This window comes from Pseudorasbora parva, chromosome 10 (genome assembly GCF_024679245.1).
Source record: "Pseudorasbora parva isolate DD20220531a chromosome 10, ASM2467924v1, whole genome shotgun sequence".
Taxonomy (NCBI): Eukaryota; Metazoa; Chordata; class Actinopteri; order Cypriniformes; family Gobionidae; genus Pseudorasbora; species Pseudorasbora parva.
The window spans coordinates 39,570,697-39,585,520 of record NC_090181.1 but is presented as its reverse complement, the minus strand read 5'-3'; the positions used below and the strand labels follow the sequence as shown (position 1 = coordinate 39,585,520).

At 37.0% G+C, this 14,824-nt stretch overlaps 1 protein-coding gene across 3 annotated transcripts in view; it reads left to right on the top strand.

The window, feature by feature from the left end:
* Positions 1-14,787, top strand: part of sash1b (SAM and SH3 domain containing 1b) — a 151,343-nt gene extending 136,556 nt beyond the window's left edge. For all 3 annotated transcript variants that reach the window (XM_067456106.1, XM_067456107.1, XM_067456109.1), the window contains 12 exons: positions 1,561-1,693; positions 2,477-2,868; positions 3,490-3,564; positions 3,691-3,834; positions 4,242-4,374; positions 6,918-7,087; positions 7,170-7,379; positions 8,894-9,044; positions 9,879-10,010; positions 11,895-12,610; positions 13,388-13,519; positions 14,020-14,787. In XM_067456106.1, coding sequence (XP_067312207.1) covers positions 1,561-1,693; positions 2,477-2,868; positions 3,490-3,564; positions 3,691-3,834; positions 4,242-4,374; positions 6,918-7,087; positions 7,170-7,379; positions 8,894-9,044; positions 9,879-10,010; positions 11,895-12,610; positions 13,388-13,519; positions 14,020-14,061 — 2,430 coding nt within the window. In that variant the 3' untranslated portion in view covers positions 14,062-14,787. The remainder of the gene's footprint in view (positions 1-1,560; positions 1,694-2,476; positions 2,869-3,489; positions 3,565-3,690; positions 3,835-4,241; positions 4,375-6,917; positions 7,088-7,169; positions 7,380-8,893; positions 9,045-9,878; positions 10,011-11,894; positions 12,611-13,387; positions 13,520-14,019) is intronic.
* The last annotated feature ends 37 nt before the right edge of the window (positions 14,788-14,824 follow it).

Sequence of the window (14,824 nt, the reverse complement as noted above, 5' to 3'; positions counted from 1 at the left end):
TTCCAGTACGACTGTACAGCCAAATCTAATTTTGTCGCAATATTATCCTGTTTGACACTGTGAAGCTGCTTTGACACACTCGTGATTGTAAAAGCGCTTTATAAATAAAGTTGATTGATTGATTAATTGATTGATTGATTGATTGATTGATTGATTGATTGATTGATTGATTGATTGATTGATTGACTAAACGGCAATTAACTTAAAAAGATTTAAACATCTGGACCATTTCAGAGACGGGAGTACAGATATTCTGATGATTACTGTGTAGACAATTTTACAAACTCCTCGGAACAGGAAGTTTTAATCCAACCCAAGCTGAGAAAACAGCAACTGTTAAACATACTTTGAGCAGTGCTGTAGCTTGAAGTTAAATTGTATATGAATATGATGATTATTCAGTGCTAAAGTTTATATCAAATAAAATAAAATAAAAATTGTCAAATACGATAATGCTACTGTTTATCATGATTGTACCATGGTACGGCCATGATGATTTAATGTGAGGGATTCAGCATTCTCAGTGCTGACCGGTTGTTATAGTGTCTGTTTTCATCGATGACAATAGAATTTTACAGATGCCAATTACATAACATCCCACCCGCTGAAATAGTTTGTTTGTGCAGTTCAGTTCTCAGACTTGCACACAAGAGCTGTTTATTAAAAAGACATTAGCACACGCTCAGACTCTTAATGATCTCACACTGACTGTATTTGACATTTCACCGGGTTTATTTCAGGTCCTCTGATCGTCTGTGGGTCTGAACTGTGGTGAGAGCCACATAGTGCTCACATTTATGAACCATAAATGATGGGTAAATATAGTTGAGCTGAGGCTGCCTCTTCTGCATGTGGTTTCTGCGCCTAACCTCTTCTGAGAAACACTTCTCTACCTACTGGAAATAAGCTAAAAGTCTTGCACCTCACATCTGTCTTCAGATCAGACTCTTTTATAGTCCAACAGGTGAAAACTCATCTGATCCCTTGGTAAAGTGCAGCACACCTCTCTGATAACACATGATTTGAGGAATCGTTGATGTCTGGAGCACAAACGCTGCAGGACCAGTTAAATGAAGTGAATGAGTCTGTTCACAGCCTCTCTGTTGGGTTCACATCGCCTGTTTTCATAGTGTGCATATGAGGGGTTTTTGGTTTACCATATACTAATGATCACTGAATGTATGCACTCAATAATGAGTCGCAATACTTTCCATTACATGTGAAGTCTCTGCATGGATCCGCATGTGGTAAACCATTGTTTTTTCTTTTCTTTTGTTATTTGAATTCACTATTATTTGGATTTGGATTCTTATTTTTTATTATTCATGATTTATTTATTTTATTTTATATTTGAGTTACATTCATTGTATTTTGTTTGATTTTATATATATTTGTATTATTTGATTAGATATTTAATTGCTGTATATCCTTTCGTTTTATATTTTGTTATTTTCTATGAATTTATGTTAATGCTGTTTTTATTTTTGTGTGTGTGCGTGTGCGTGTGTGTATGCGTGTGTGTATGTGTGTGTGTGTGTGTGTGTGTGTGTGTGTGTACAGTCGAGAGAACAGTCAGAGGACGAGCTGGAAGAGTCCGCCACCTTTCGTCGACTTCATAAACTCGTTAATTCAACTCGACGTGTGAGAAAGAAGTTAATCAGAATTGATGAGGCCAAAAGACACGGGTCAAAAGGTGAGAGATTAATGCATTTCATAAACTTTTCACAATCATACATATTCATATGAGAAATCACACCTGAACATCTAGGATCAGAATCTTTTTTACAGTGATAGCAAAAACACTGGTAACACTTTAGTATGGGGAACACATATTCACTATTAACTATGACTTTTGCCTCAATAAACTCCTAATTTACTGTTTATTAATAGTTAGTAAGGTAGTTTTTGTAGCATTTAAGTTTAGGTATTGGGTAGGATTAAGGGATGTAGAATAAGGTCATGCAGAAAAATGCATTAACAGGTGCTTTATAAGTACTAATAAACAGCTAATATCCTAGTAATATGCATGCTAATAAGCAACTATTCAATAGTTAATAACTGAACCTTGAAATAAAGTGTTACCAAAACACTCAAGGGTGAATTGGGGTTTTACACTCAGCATGTTTGGTTGTATTAAAACTAACCCTGGTGTGATTGCTCTGTTAGTGCGGTTCATCTGAACAAGTGTAAACGCTGCCTTCTGAACTCCATCTAAAAAATGAGAGTGAACGCTAAGCGAAGCTAAATGTATAAAATAAAAAAAAAATTGATTCGGACCAAAAGAACCAGGAGAACCGATTTACAAGTGTGAAGTTGTGAACACACCCTTAGTCTAAAAGTTATTAGTTTGCTGAAAGATAACAAAGCCAAACATTTGGACTAGCATGCGCTGAGACCAGGGGTGTGTTTTTAGTTTTTAGTTTGACCAGGGACCAGACTTTAGTTTTTAGGTTGACTTGCTGCGTTTTTCCTCCAGACCCTGTGAGTCCTGAAGCGTTCCCGCCGGGCGAGGATAGCGTCTCTCTCTACACTGGGGTGCACAAACGTCTGGCCGTGTCTCAGGGTGACGGGCTGAGCTCCATGCTTCATGAACAGCTGTCTCTGGACAGAGATTCGGACAGTTTGACCACGTCTCCCTCCTCCAGCAGCTTAGACACCTACAGCAGCCACAGGCTCTTCAAAGCCTTCAGTAAGTCCAGCAGCAGTCAGGGGCTGGAGCCCGCATCTGGACCCGGCGGTGCAGTTTCTGGGCTGGACGCAGGCAGCGGTTCCTCCTTCTCCGAGGCAGATGAAGTCGAGCCCAGGATGTCCCGCTCTGTGACCGACGGGGAGATGAGACGAGCCCTGAGCACCTCTAACTACCATGGAGTGAGTACAGACACTATTTTATTTGATTTGATTGTTTTATTTTGTATTATTAGATTTTTGTATTATTTTATTATTTTATTTTCCTTGTCTCAGTGTGACGCCAAGCTCCAAAATGGCAACAACAACAAAAAAAAAGATTTTATTTCATTGTTTTATTTTGTATTTTTTTATTTTAAATTACTTTATAGTATTTTATTTCCATGTCTCATTGTGACGCCAAGCTCTAAAATGGCAACGGAAGAAAAAAAACGATTTTATTTCATTGTTTTATTTTGTATTTGATTTTATATTACTTTATAGTATTTTATTTTCCATGTCTCATTGTGACACCCAGCTCTAAAATGGCAACAAAAAAAAATCTATTTGATTTGATTGTTTTATTTTGTATTATTTGATTTTATATTATTTTATTTCCCATGTCTCAGTGTGACGTCAAGCTCCAAAATGGCCAAAAAAAATATTTTTATTTTATTGGATTATTTTATTGTATATTATTTGATCATTTTATAATATTTGCTAGCTTTATGTGAGGAATGTATCTTTATTCACTGAAATGTAATTGTAATGTAAAGATATAATTTGAGCCAGATAAAAAAAATTCTAACTGTGTTTGTGTCACAGAGGACCTGTAGCTTTGGAGGATTTGATCTCACAAGCCGATCTGTGTACATGGTCAACAGCAGCTGTGACCCTACAGTAAGGACACTTTGTAAAAGTGCAAAATAATTCATAAAATACACTCCAAATGCATTCAGAACTGACTTCTTATAATTTGAGAAGATTTTTAAGTTATGCATTCTGTCATGTCTGTCATGTCTGCAGAATGAAAATGGCAATATCAGCATGAGAGACGCGTCCAGATCTCCAACACCTTCTCGTATCTCGCTGGGGAAGAAGGTGAAATCTGTTAAAGAGACCATGAGGAAACGCATATCCAAGAAATATAATCCCTCTCCATCAGAGCAGGTGATCGTGTGATGAGGATTTATGCAGAATTCTGAAGGGACTATTGAGGAACAATTCTAATATAGCAAATCTGTCATTTTTGTCAAAGCATAATGCAGTGTCCTCGTAAAGGCCAGGGGGTTTTGTGCTTGCCATGATGCTAGGGGTGTTGGGGTGGTTAACCATTGCTTCTTGGCCAATGTCAAAAAAGTTTGCCATGTTTGATCTCTAACTCCAATATGAGCAACAATAATAGTTATGCTTGACTTGGCAAAAAAACATTTATCTTGGAACCGAATTACATTTAAATCATTTAGTAGTAGTCAACACCTGTAGAATTTGCTTTCATTCCTCACAACTTCATTTCTCTGTATGTAGCGCCCTCTGTTGGCCATTGTATTGATTTTAGTGTGCTCTGTTTGATTCAGTCGAGCCCCAGCAGAGCTCCCAGCAGCCCTCAGTCTCCTCACATGGACACAGACTCTCTGGAGAAACCTAAACTCAAGGCTGGAGGATCAGTGGAGAGTTTGAGGAGTTCCCTTAGCGGACAGAGCTCCATGAGTAAGTGTGTGTGCAAATGTTTCACTATACAGGTGCTGGTCATGTAATTAGAAGATAATCAAAATGTTGATTTATTTAAATAATTACATTCAAAAAGTGAAACTTGTTATATTCTTTCATTACAGACAGACTGATACATTTAAAATGTTTACTGAATTACTATTGAATGACTGAATTACTAATTAGATACTGAATTTGGGATTTTCCTTAGTTGTCAGTTATAATCATCAAAATTAAAAGAAATAACATTTGAAATATATCAGTCTGTGTGTAATGAATGGATATGGAATGGAATTAGTGAAATAAATCAACTTTTTTTATGATATTCTAATTATATGACCAGCACCTGTACTTGTGCAGGGCACATTTGTGAAAATGTCAGACAAACAAATATAACCTTTATTATATTAAACCTTATTAAAGCCATACACTATACACTCACCTAAAGGATTATTAGGAACACCTGTTCAATTTCTCATTAATCCAATTAATCAACCAATCACATGGCAGTTGCTTCAGTGCATTTAGGGGTGTGCTCCTGGTCAAGACAATCTCCTGAACTCTGAATGTCAGAATGCGAAAGAAGTATGATTTAAGCAATTTTGAGCGTGGCATGGTTGTTGGTGCCAGACAGGCCAGTCTGAGTATTTCACAATCTGCTCAGTTACTGGGATTTTCACGCACAACCATTTCTAGGGTTTACAAAGAATGGTGTGAAAAGAGAAAAACATCCAGTATGTGGCAGTCCTGTGGGCGAAAATGCCTTGTTGACGCTAGAGGTCAGAGGAGAATGGGCCGACTGATTCAAGCTGATAGAAGAGCAACTTTGACTGAAATAACCACTCGTTACAACCGAGGTATGCAGCAAAGCATTTGTGAAGCCACAACACACACAACCTTGGGGCGGATGGGCTACAACAGCAGAAGACCCCACCGGGTACCACTCATCTCCACTACAAATAGGAAAAAGAGGCTAAAATTGGACACCAAAATTGGACAGCTGAAGACTGGAAAAAATGTTTCCTGGTCTGATGAGTCTTGATTACTGTCAAGACATTCAGATGGTAGAGTCAGAATTTGGCGTAAACAGAATGAGAGCATGGATCCATCATGCCTTGTTACAAACTGTGCAGGCTGGTGGTGGTGGTGTAATGGTGTGGGGGATGTTTTCTTGGTACACTTTAGGCCCCTTAGTCCCAATTGGGCATCATTTAAATGCCAAAGCCTACCTGAGCATTGTTTCTGACCATGTCCATCCCTTTTAGACCACCATGTATCCATCCTCTGATGGCTACTTCCAGCAGGATAATGCACCATGTCACAAAGCTCGAATCATTTCAAATTGGTCTCTTTAACATGACAATGAGTTCACTGTTCTAAAATGGCCTCCACAGTTACCAGATCTCAACCCAATAGAGCATCTTTGGGATGCGGTGGAACGGGAGCTTCGTTCATTTAAATAAAAACACTCCTTTTTTATTTTATTTAAATGAACTCAAGATTTTAAGGCAACCAAGTAACTTAAAACATTTTTTACAGAGTAGATGTGTAAAATACATTGTTGTTATTTTCAACTAAAGCTATTTAAAAAAATTAAGTTGAAGAAAAAAAAAACAAAATCTAATGAAAATGAAAAAGGCACAACAAAATAAAAATAGTGTTGTTGTCATTGACTAAAACAATTAAACATTTTGTAACAAAACAAAACAAAATAAGTGCAAGTTGAAATACTAAAATTATTCAAAGTAAAACTGAAATAAAAATAAACTAAAGCTAAATTGTAAAAAAAAAAAAAAAAAAATTATTAAGAATAATAGATATGCATAATACCGTGTTGTTTTTGTTAAAACCACTATAACCTTAAAAACCTTTTATAATAAAATGATTAATTATCAGTTTTGCCTTGGCAAATAACTGAGATAAAATAAGTACTATAAAATTACTAAAACCTAATTAAAATAAATTAAATAGAAATGAAATCTACGATTGAAATAAAAACTGAAATACAAAAGCTATTTCAAAATGTTAATAAATACTATAATAATAGTATATATATAATAGTATTATAATAGTATTATAATAGTATAATAGTAATAGTATATAATAGTATTCATCAACAATACTAAAACAACAACAAAAATAAAAATAAAAAATAGATTATAATAGATAATATACAGTATACTTGTCATTATTTTGTAAAAAATAACTTGCTGACTGTATATAATTTGTCTTAATACACAGCTGCTTATCAAATAAATCAAAATGAAATATTGATTTTTTTTTTTATTATTTTTTTTTTGAGAGGAAATTTATATTTTTATAGTATAGCATCATTATTCGAATACCTCTGACTGCAAAATAACACAACCAGAACTGACCAGAAATGTATGTTCATATAAAAAAAACCCTTGTGGCATAAAAAGTTACTCTGATATGGTACTAAAAGATTTCCACATTCACATGTCATGGTATTTACACAGCACTTCAAAGAATACTTCAGGTTGATCCGTCAGTAGTGTCTAAAGCAGAATTTGATTTGACAGGTGGTCAGACGGTCAGCACCACAGATTCGTCCACCAGCAACCGAGAGAGTAAGAAATCAGAGGACGGCGACGAAGACGAGCTGCCGTACAGAGGACCGTTCTGTGGCCGCGCTCTCGTACACACAGACTTCACCCCGAGTCCGTACGACACCGACTCCCTCAAACTCAAGGTCACGCGTCTGAATTCTTCTAAATAAACGGACCATCCGCTTCCTTTGCTCTGCATCCATAGCGTGTGTTTTTGCCTTGCAGAGAGGAGACACGATCGACATCATCAGTAAGCCGCCCATGGGCACGTGGATGGGGCTGCTGAATAACAAGGTGGGAACATTTAAGTTCATCTACGTGGAGGTGCTAAACGAGGAAGAGGAGAAACCCAAACGCAGTGTGAAGAAGAGGAGGAAGAGCCATCCTCCCAAACCGACATCTGTAGAGGAGCTTCTGGAGCGCATCAATCTCAAAGTAAAGTCTCTTTAAACTACAAAAACACAAACATGCTCCATTCAGTTCATTACCATGGAGCCCCTAAAGGGACATGGTGAAGAGCAAAAATATGAGATGGGAGGAAAGATAATAGTCAGTCAATGCTTCTCTAGCACGTTTTGCGTTTCCCAGAGAAACTTTGTTATTAGCGAGTTTCTCGGGGAAATACAAAACATTTGTAAGAGAACCAAAAGCATTGGCTCATCTTTCCTCCCATCTCATATTTTCGGCTTCACCATGACCCTTTAGGGGCTCCATGGTAATGAACTGAATTATCTGAAACTTTTTGATATAATATTTTTATTGTTCAATATTCCCATGTCCATTTCAGTGTTATTTTAGTATTATTTATTACTATTATTTTTATACTTTCAGTTTTTTATTTTTATATATATATATATATATATATTTTTTTTGTAATTTTGTTATATTCTTGTCATTTTTATTAGTCAATTTGTTACATACTTTAGTAAAAAAAAAAATCATTAAAACTATATATTTATTAATTTAGCTTATTTTAAATATTAATATTTAAGCTTAATTTTATTTTAGTTGTAGTTTCCATTATTTTATTTTCAGCCAGTAATGTGCTTCAACTTAAACTAAATGTTGCTGTACACTGTTTCTGAACTCCCTGATCCTCCTTGTTTGTAGTCTGGAGTGTTCTCCTGGTTATGAACATGTCACAATATTCCTCATTTTAATAATTCCCACCTGAGGCATACGCAAAAGAAAGAGCCGAGGTCTATTTGAGTTAGACCCTTTCCCAAAAGGCACACTTCATGTGCACTTTAGGTCTTGTGGGCTTATAATGGCCGCTGCGAGTGCGTCCGCAGTGTGTCCCATTTGTCATTTTAGGTCTCAGAAGGCTGCTCGTGAACGCCCCCTTTGAGGTCAATATGCGCCCTCGATGAGCACTTCAGCCAAGCCCGCACTGATCTGTGTCACGCAGAGGACTTCTTCCCGGAAGTCAAAACGGCTTTACATCATGAAGTGCAGACTCAGAGGAAGACCGTGAAGGTTTAGGGTGCTGGGACAGGGCCTTAGTTAGTAGTGTGTTGAAACTTGCACTTATGGTGAGGGCGTGACATTTCCCAAGCAAGCTTAAAGTGGTTAACCAATCACAGCACACTGGTCCAGCTGACCAGTCAAAGCACAGCTTTTCGGAAGGAGGGGCTTCATAGAGACAGGAACTAAACAGGCGCATTTCTCAAAAGCATCATTAGCCAACTATAGTCGCACGTTCTGTGGAATTGTGTTAGTAACGGCGGATCTTGCGACCATAGTTGGCTTTGGGAAATGCTCTGGTTACTGACAGACTAAGAAGAGAGGAGCTGCAACAATGCAACATATATGGAAAATAATGTTTTTTGAACATTCAAGCATGAAAACATTCTAGTAGACCCCAAAAACAAAAGCAAGACTTTGAAAAAGGCTATAATGGGTCATCTTTAGTAGCTAGTTAACAATAACCCTGGTTCATCGTCCCGCAGGAGCACATGCCCACGTTCCTGTTTAACGGCTATGAGGATCTGGACACGTTTAAACTGTTGGAGGAGGAAGATCTGGACGAGCTGAACATCAGAGACCCTCAGCACAGAGCCGTGCTGCTCACCGCTGTGGAGCTTCTGCAGGAGTGTGACAGTGAGAGACCGGCCGCAAACACACACACACACTCGATGTGTTCACATGGAGTGTTGTATTCTGATTACCATCTGTTTAAAAGTCCAATCCGAATGAAAATGCTCCATGTACACCTCAATCGGAATAAAAATGTCCTAACCAATTAAAAGGGGTGGGATACACGGTTTCTAATCCATTAGATAGGACATGTACACACTTGGTCAGATTGAAAACTGAAAAGTTTTACTCATGTAAATGACTTAGAATTGCATAATGACGTATGACACACGGAACAATGTTGTTGTTGGATATAATAAATGACTGTTTGACTGTCAAATCAAAAAATTTAAATTGCCTACCATTTTGTGGCTGTAATTCCCAATTGTTTCCACTTTGTTATAATCCCACTAACAGTTGGAATATTTAGTAGTGAGGAAATTTCACAAATGGACTTATTGCACAGGTGGCAACCTATGACTGTACCACGCTTGAATTCACTGAGCTCCTGAGAGCGACCCATTCTTCACAAATGTTTGTAGAAGCGTCTTCAATGACTAGGTGTTTGATTCATACACCTGTGGCCACGGAAGTGATTGAATTGACGATTTTGAATAAATCCAATACTTTTGGCAATATAGTGAATATGAACTTTATGTATTGCAAATATGTATTATAGGCCAGATGCAACATTTAGTTTTATACAGTATGTAACAGAAAGGGTTTATAATGTTAAATGCAACCTCAAAAAGGTGTGAATTGCATCTAATGCATGTTATAATTGTCAGTTACCAAATTACGAGCACATTTTACACTTCATGAGCCATCATATCTCAGTCAAAGATGCTGTTTCTTCAGGTAACAGTGACCCGGAGCGCGAGGGATCATCTGAAGGCTCTCAAGAGAAGCTTCTGTCCGAGGGCAGCGTCCCGCCAGGAGACTCTCCTCGAGACTCGGGCTGTTACGAGAGCAACGAGAACCTGGAGAACGGTAATGACAGCCTTCCTCATCTGTGACTCTCCAGCCCTCCTCTTCCTCCTGTCTGTGATCTTTGCATGCTCCAGAATCCAGTCAACGCAGCTGCCTGTCTTCTGCTTTCATTTCTCTTTCTGCTGTGAGGACGACACATGAGACTCATCTGCTTTCATTCCCAGCATTCAGCGGACCAGAGCATCTCTCATCCATATCCGACACCACAGCGTCTGCTGCTCGTGACGTGACTTTGCATTGAGATTTCACTTCAGTCCATTTCCATTCGAGAACCGAGTTCCTACCGTGTTGCGTGATTTGCTGAATTTGTGTTGAACCAAAAGAGTGAAGAATTTTGTGCCGAAATCAATATTATTCACTGTAATAGCTTGAAATTCTCATCACATAAATGTTTATGGCGTTCATTTGCTTTGGTTTAGACAAACAACATAATACTAGTCATAAGATGCTCATGTGAATGTTAATAGCCCTTGTGAAGAGTTGACAATGTCATTATTTTTTTTGCTTGTGCTTGCAAGACGTTGTTGTTTGTTTGTATATTTTTCTAGTAAAAATATGATGTTGCACAATATCTTTAGATGTGCCTAAAAATCATTTGTGATATGCAAACGTATATATTTGCAAAATAAGAAAGTCTATACATCTTGCTCCACAGTTTGTCCAGGTCACATTTCACCCCAAAATCATAAATGAAAAAGCCTGTTTTAAACCAATTGATATTATATATATATATATATATATATATATATATATATATATATATATATATATATATATATTATTATATATTATATATATATATATATATATATATATATATATATATATATATATATATATATATATATATATATATATTCACACTGTATATTAAACACATTTTCCCCTCAAATTTATGCTTACATAAATGCTAAATAAATCATGTAAAAAGCTAATTCTCATTACAGTTTTTGTGTAATTCATATTATTTTCAGTGGTACTTGTCATTATTATAATACACTTTTTAAATTAGCTATAAATTAAATTAAAAGCAGTACAACAGTGTTAGTTTTTTTTATTCATTAATAAACATTTGAATATTATTTAACACTAACATAAAAATGTATTAACTTTAAATTAAATTGTATTAATTAATATTAGGTTTTATTGGGTATAATAAATAATAATATATTATTAATCAGTTAATTATTTTTGCAATTCCATTAATAAAAAAAAATATATAGAGTGATTTTTTTTTTTACGGTTTGAGGGTGAACTGTGTTTAAATCGTGATATAGTTCATAATGGAGTGTTAGTTTTTTGTTGATCAAAATGTAACTTCTTGATTTTGGGATTACATATGACCCGGGAAAAGATTCATCCACGAATGTCTTACATGTTCTTTACAACTGTGGCTAAAAGAAACGTACAGAATCCATGTACATGGATCCGACTGAAACTTGTGACCGGTCGCGGGACTGTCGGCGGTTGAGCTCTGTCAGTGTGTCACTGACTGAAGGAGAGATGTCAGTCCGTGTCATTACAGAAGCTATGGAATAAAATGCTCTATGATCTATTTATCTGAACCGCCTGCTTATTCCTGTCTGCTTCTCTCTGTTTCCATCCAGTACATTCTGTTCACCCTTAAACTATATATTTCATCACTATGCAAAACAAATCAGTTTCTCTTTGCATGATTTTTTCCATCAGTCTGTGATCTGCTGTTTAAAATATTGTTTTTGAGAGAAGTATCTTATGTTCACCAGCATTGAATGGTAGTGTATGATTAATATATATATATATATATTTATATATATTTATATTTCCAGTCGACTCGTATGACAAATTTTTAACTGTGTTGTTGTCATGTTGAATCACATCTTCTTCACATGAATCTTCTTGTAGGCAAAGGCAAAAAGACGTCTCATTTAAGCAGATCCTCATCAGGCTTTGAGTCCAGCCATCTCTCCTCCCCTGAGTTTCCCATCCCACCCCTCTGCCATTCCAGCAGGTTGAGCCCACAAACCAGACCGGACCTTCCACTTCCACTGCAGATCGACTCCATTCAGAATCTTCATCTGGGAAGGAAGCACTGCATGCTTGGAGGAAAAGCCCTGAGTCGCAGTTGCGGCACCCTGGATCATCAGGTCACTCAAACCGAGATGTTGAAGCGTTACTTCTCACTAGAGGAACTTCATCTGCACAGAAAATTGTCTGACAGTATTGAGGAGAATTCAAGTCAAGTACAGGAGAAAGATGAGTCTGAAGAGATTGTGTTTGGAGCTCAGCCATCCTCAAACGTTCCAGTGGTGGAGTATGAGGAGGTACCAGTAGATGTTCTTCCTCCAAGCACACAGCGCGTGAAACCACCAATTCCTCCAAAACCTCTTCCACTGCCGTTATTAAAGAGCAGGGACACTGGCGTCTGGAAAAAGGAGGTTTCTACAAGCACATCATCTAAGTCAAACTCCGGCTCAGAAGTTCCCAGGATCTCCAAGTCACTCATTTACAGACCTGCTAAGAAAGTCCATACTGGGAAAATGGCCAACCTGGAGACTTTAGTGGAGGAAAAGTTATCCTCTGATGGCATCGACCTCACAGATGAGCCATATTCTGACAAGGTATCTGATTTTCCACAAACCTTTTGGGAGCAAAGCAAGGTTTCTTGGGGGAAGGCAAAGGTTTTGTGAGAGAACGCAAAGTTTCTCGGGGGAGCGCAAAGGTTTCGTGAGTGGACAACGTTTTTTTAGGGGAACGCAAAGGTTTTGTGAGAGAAGGCAAAATTTCTCAGGGGAACGCTAAGGTTTCGTGAGCGAACGCAAAGTTTCTCAGAGGAACGCAATGGTTTCATGAGCGAAAGCAGAGTTAAATGTGCATAATTTAGAGGTAAATATTGTTTATAAATCATAAACTGTAAAAATAACATTTTAAAGAAATGTTACTCTTTTCTTCTGTCTGTTTTGATCATTAAGCCCAAAGTATAGGCTACTTCGTAAAACGCGTAGCCTTTCAAAATATGCTCCATTCGATACCATGAACAATCGCAGGTGGTCGACACATGCGCTCTAGAAAGTCTCATCTTTGTCCAGTGTCAATGCTATTTTATCCATGAGTTATGACTGATAAAAATGTCTTTGTGTTCTTTTAATCTAAAGTTGCAGCTATTTCATAACCCCCTCACACAAGCTCTTGTCAATACATCTGTTGTTGCAGTATCCGGTATTTGGTGGTTGTTCCGTCTCTTTAGTTTCGTTTTCTACTGTGAAACGTTGGCCTGGGCCAGTGTTGCCAGTGCCACCTTGTAAAATAACTGATATGTGTAAAACGAATTATATGCACATGTGCAATCTGCACATAAAAAAGTACTAGTTTATCGATCTCCGTTCTCTTTCTTTCAGCATGGCCGTTATGGAGTGCCTTTCGCTCTGATCCAGAGATATTCTGAAGATCTGGACAAACCTTTGGGTGACGTTGCCATTCTGATTGATCAGACAAGAGTTCAACAACTTCTAAAGCAGCATCGTATAGCAGTGAGTTCTCCGCCTGGTGATCCCATACAGTATGTTGTGTGTCAATGGACCTTTTTCACATTTCTGGGGTTCTCAGAAGCGCAAGTTGTCATTGTTGGATAAACTTTTTTAGTGGTGCGGCAAATATAATAGTTGTACTCCCAACTGCTCCAATTTCAAAAGGAAAAATCCATTATGTTTCCATGACTCTCCAAAAGAGGAGGAAAATATTGAAATACTGATTACAGCAAACAGAGGAGAGAATGTGAAATTTACCATCACTCCTTTAGTCATTTTATTAGAAACACCCTTGCAGCAGCGTTCATTTTTTGATAATCAACTGCCTAGGTAATTTAACACAAGTATAGCGTTATAAATGTATATACTTTATAAAAAAATTAAAATTAAAGACTTAACTAGATTTGCGATGTTGAAAGCTACACGTCATCACTGTCTGTGAAAAGGGTCCATTCCACATTCTTTACAAATGTGTCTGACTTTGACTTTTTCGTATGTCGCAGATCCCATTGAGAGGATTGTCAGAGATATGTGTGATCCCTTGAGCACCTGAACTGTGGGAGCAGCTTTGGATAATGCCAGCTTAAAAGTCAACTCCTGAAGATTTTAGGATCATGACTCTTCTATTGGGTTTTTACATGCTTTTCATTCACCTGAGAGGGGATTCTAGCTCAAATATGTCCTCTCTAGGCTTTAGACAGCACAGGAAACTGAAGTAGTCTGACTTTCATTTGTGGTTTCATTTGAAACCATCACTAGTGGACGATGAAGAATGATTTGTTTTGAATCAAATTGAATCTGTAATGATCAAAAGGCACCAGTTTAAAATTTTAAACAACTCTTTAGGAGTTTGTGGAAACCATAAATGTTGCCTTTGGAAATGTATATAATAGTGAATCTGAGTGAAGCCTACATTTGTTGTCATTTGTTTTGGATATATTGAATAGATCATCATTATAAAGATTTTTTTATTTCAATAGAAGCAGTTTTTATATTATTTTGTTATGGCCAAACTAAAAAGCATGTTTTCTGTAAACTGCATTGTCTTATATTTTGAGTAATGTTCAAAATGATTTCAAAACATATTTATTTCCAGCTGTAATATAGGACTTATTTGGTGATTTTTGCTTGTAAAATGTTTCATAGGCTACGTATGTTAATCTATAACGTTCTGTTATGGGCTAATGCAAGTTGGTGTGAATGAACTGAATGTTTGTAAATGGATTGTCAGAGATGTGTTTTAAAAACTAATAAAGTTAAATGAAGTTTGATTTCATTTATTAAGTCATTAGGGTTTTTTCACCAACT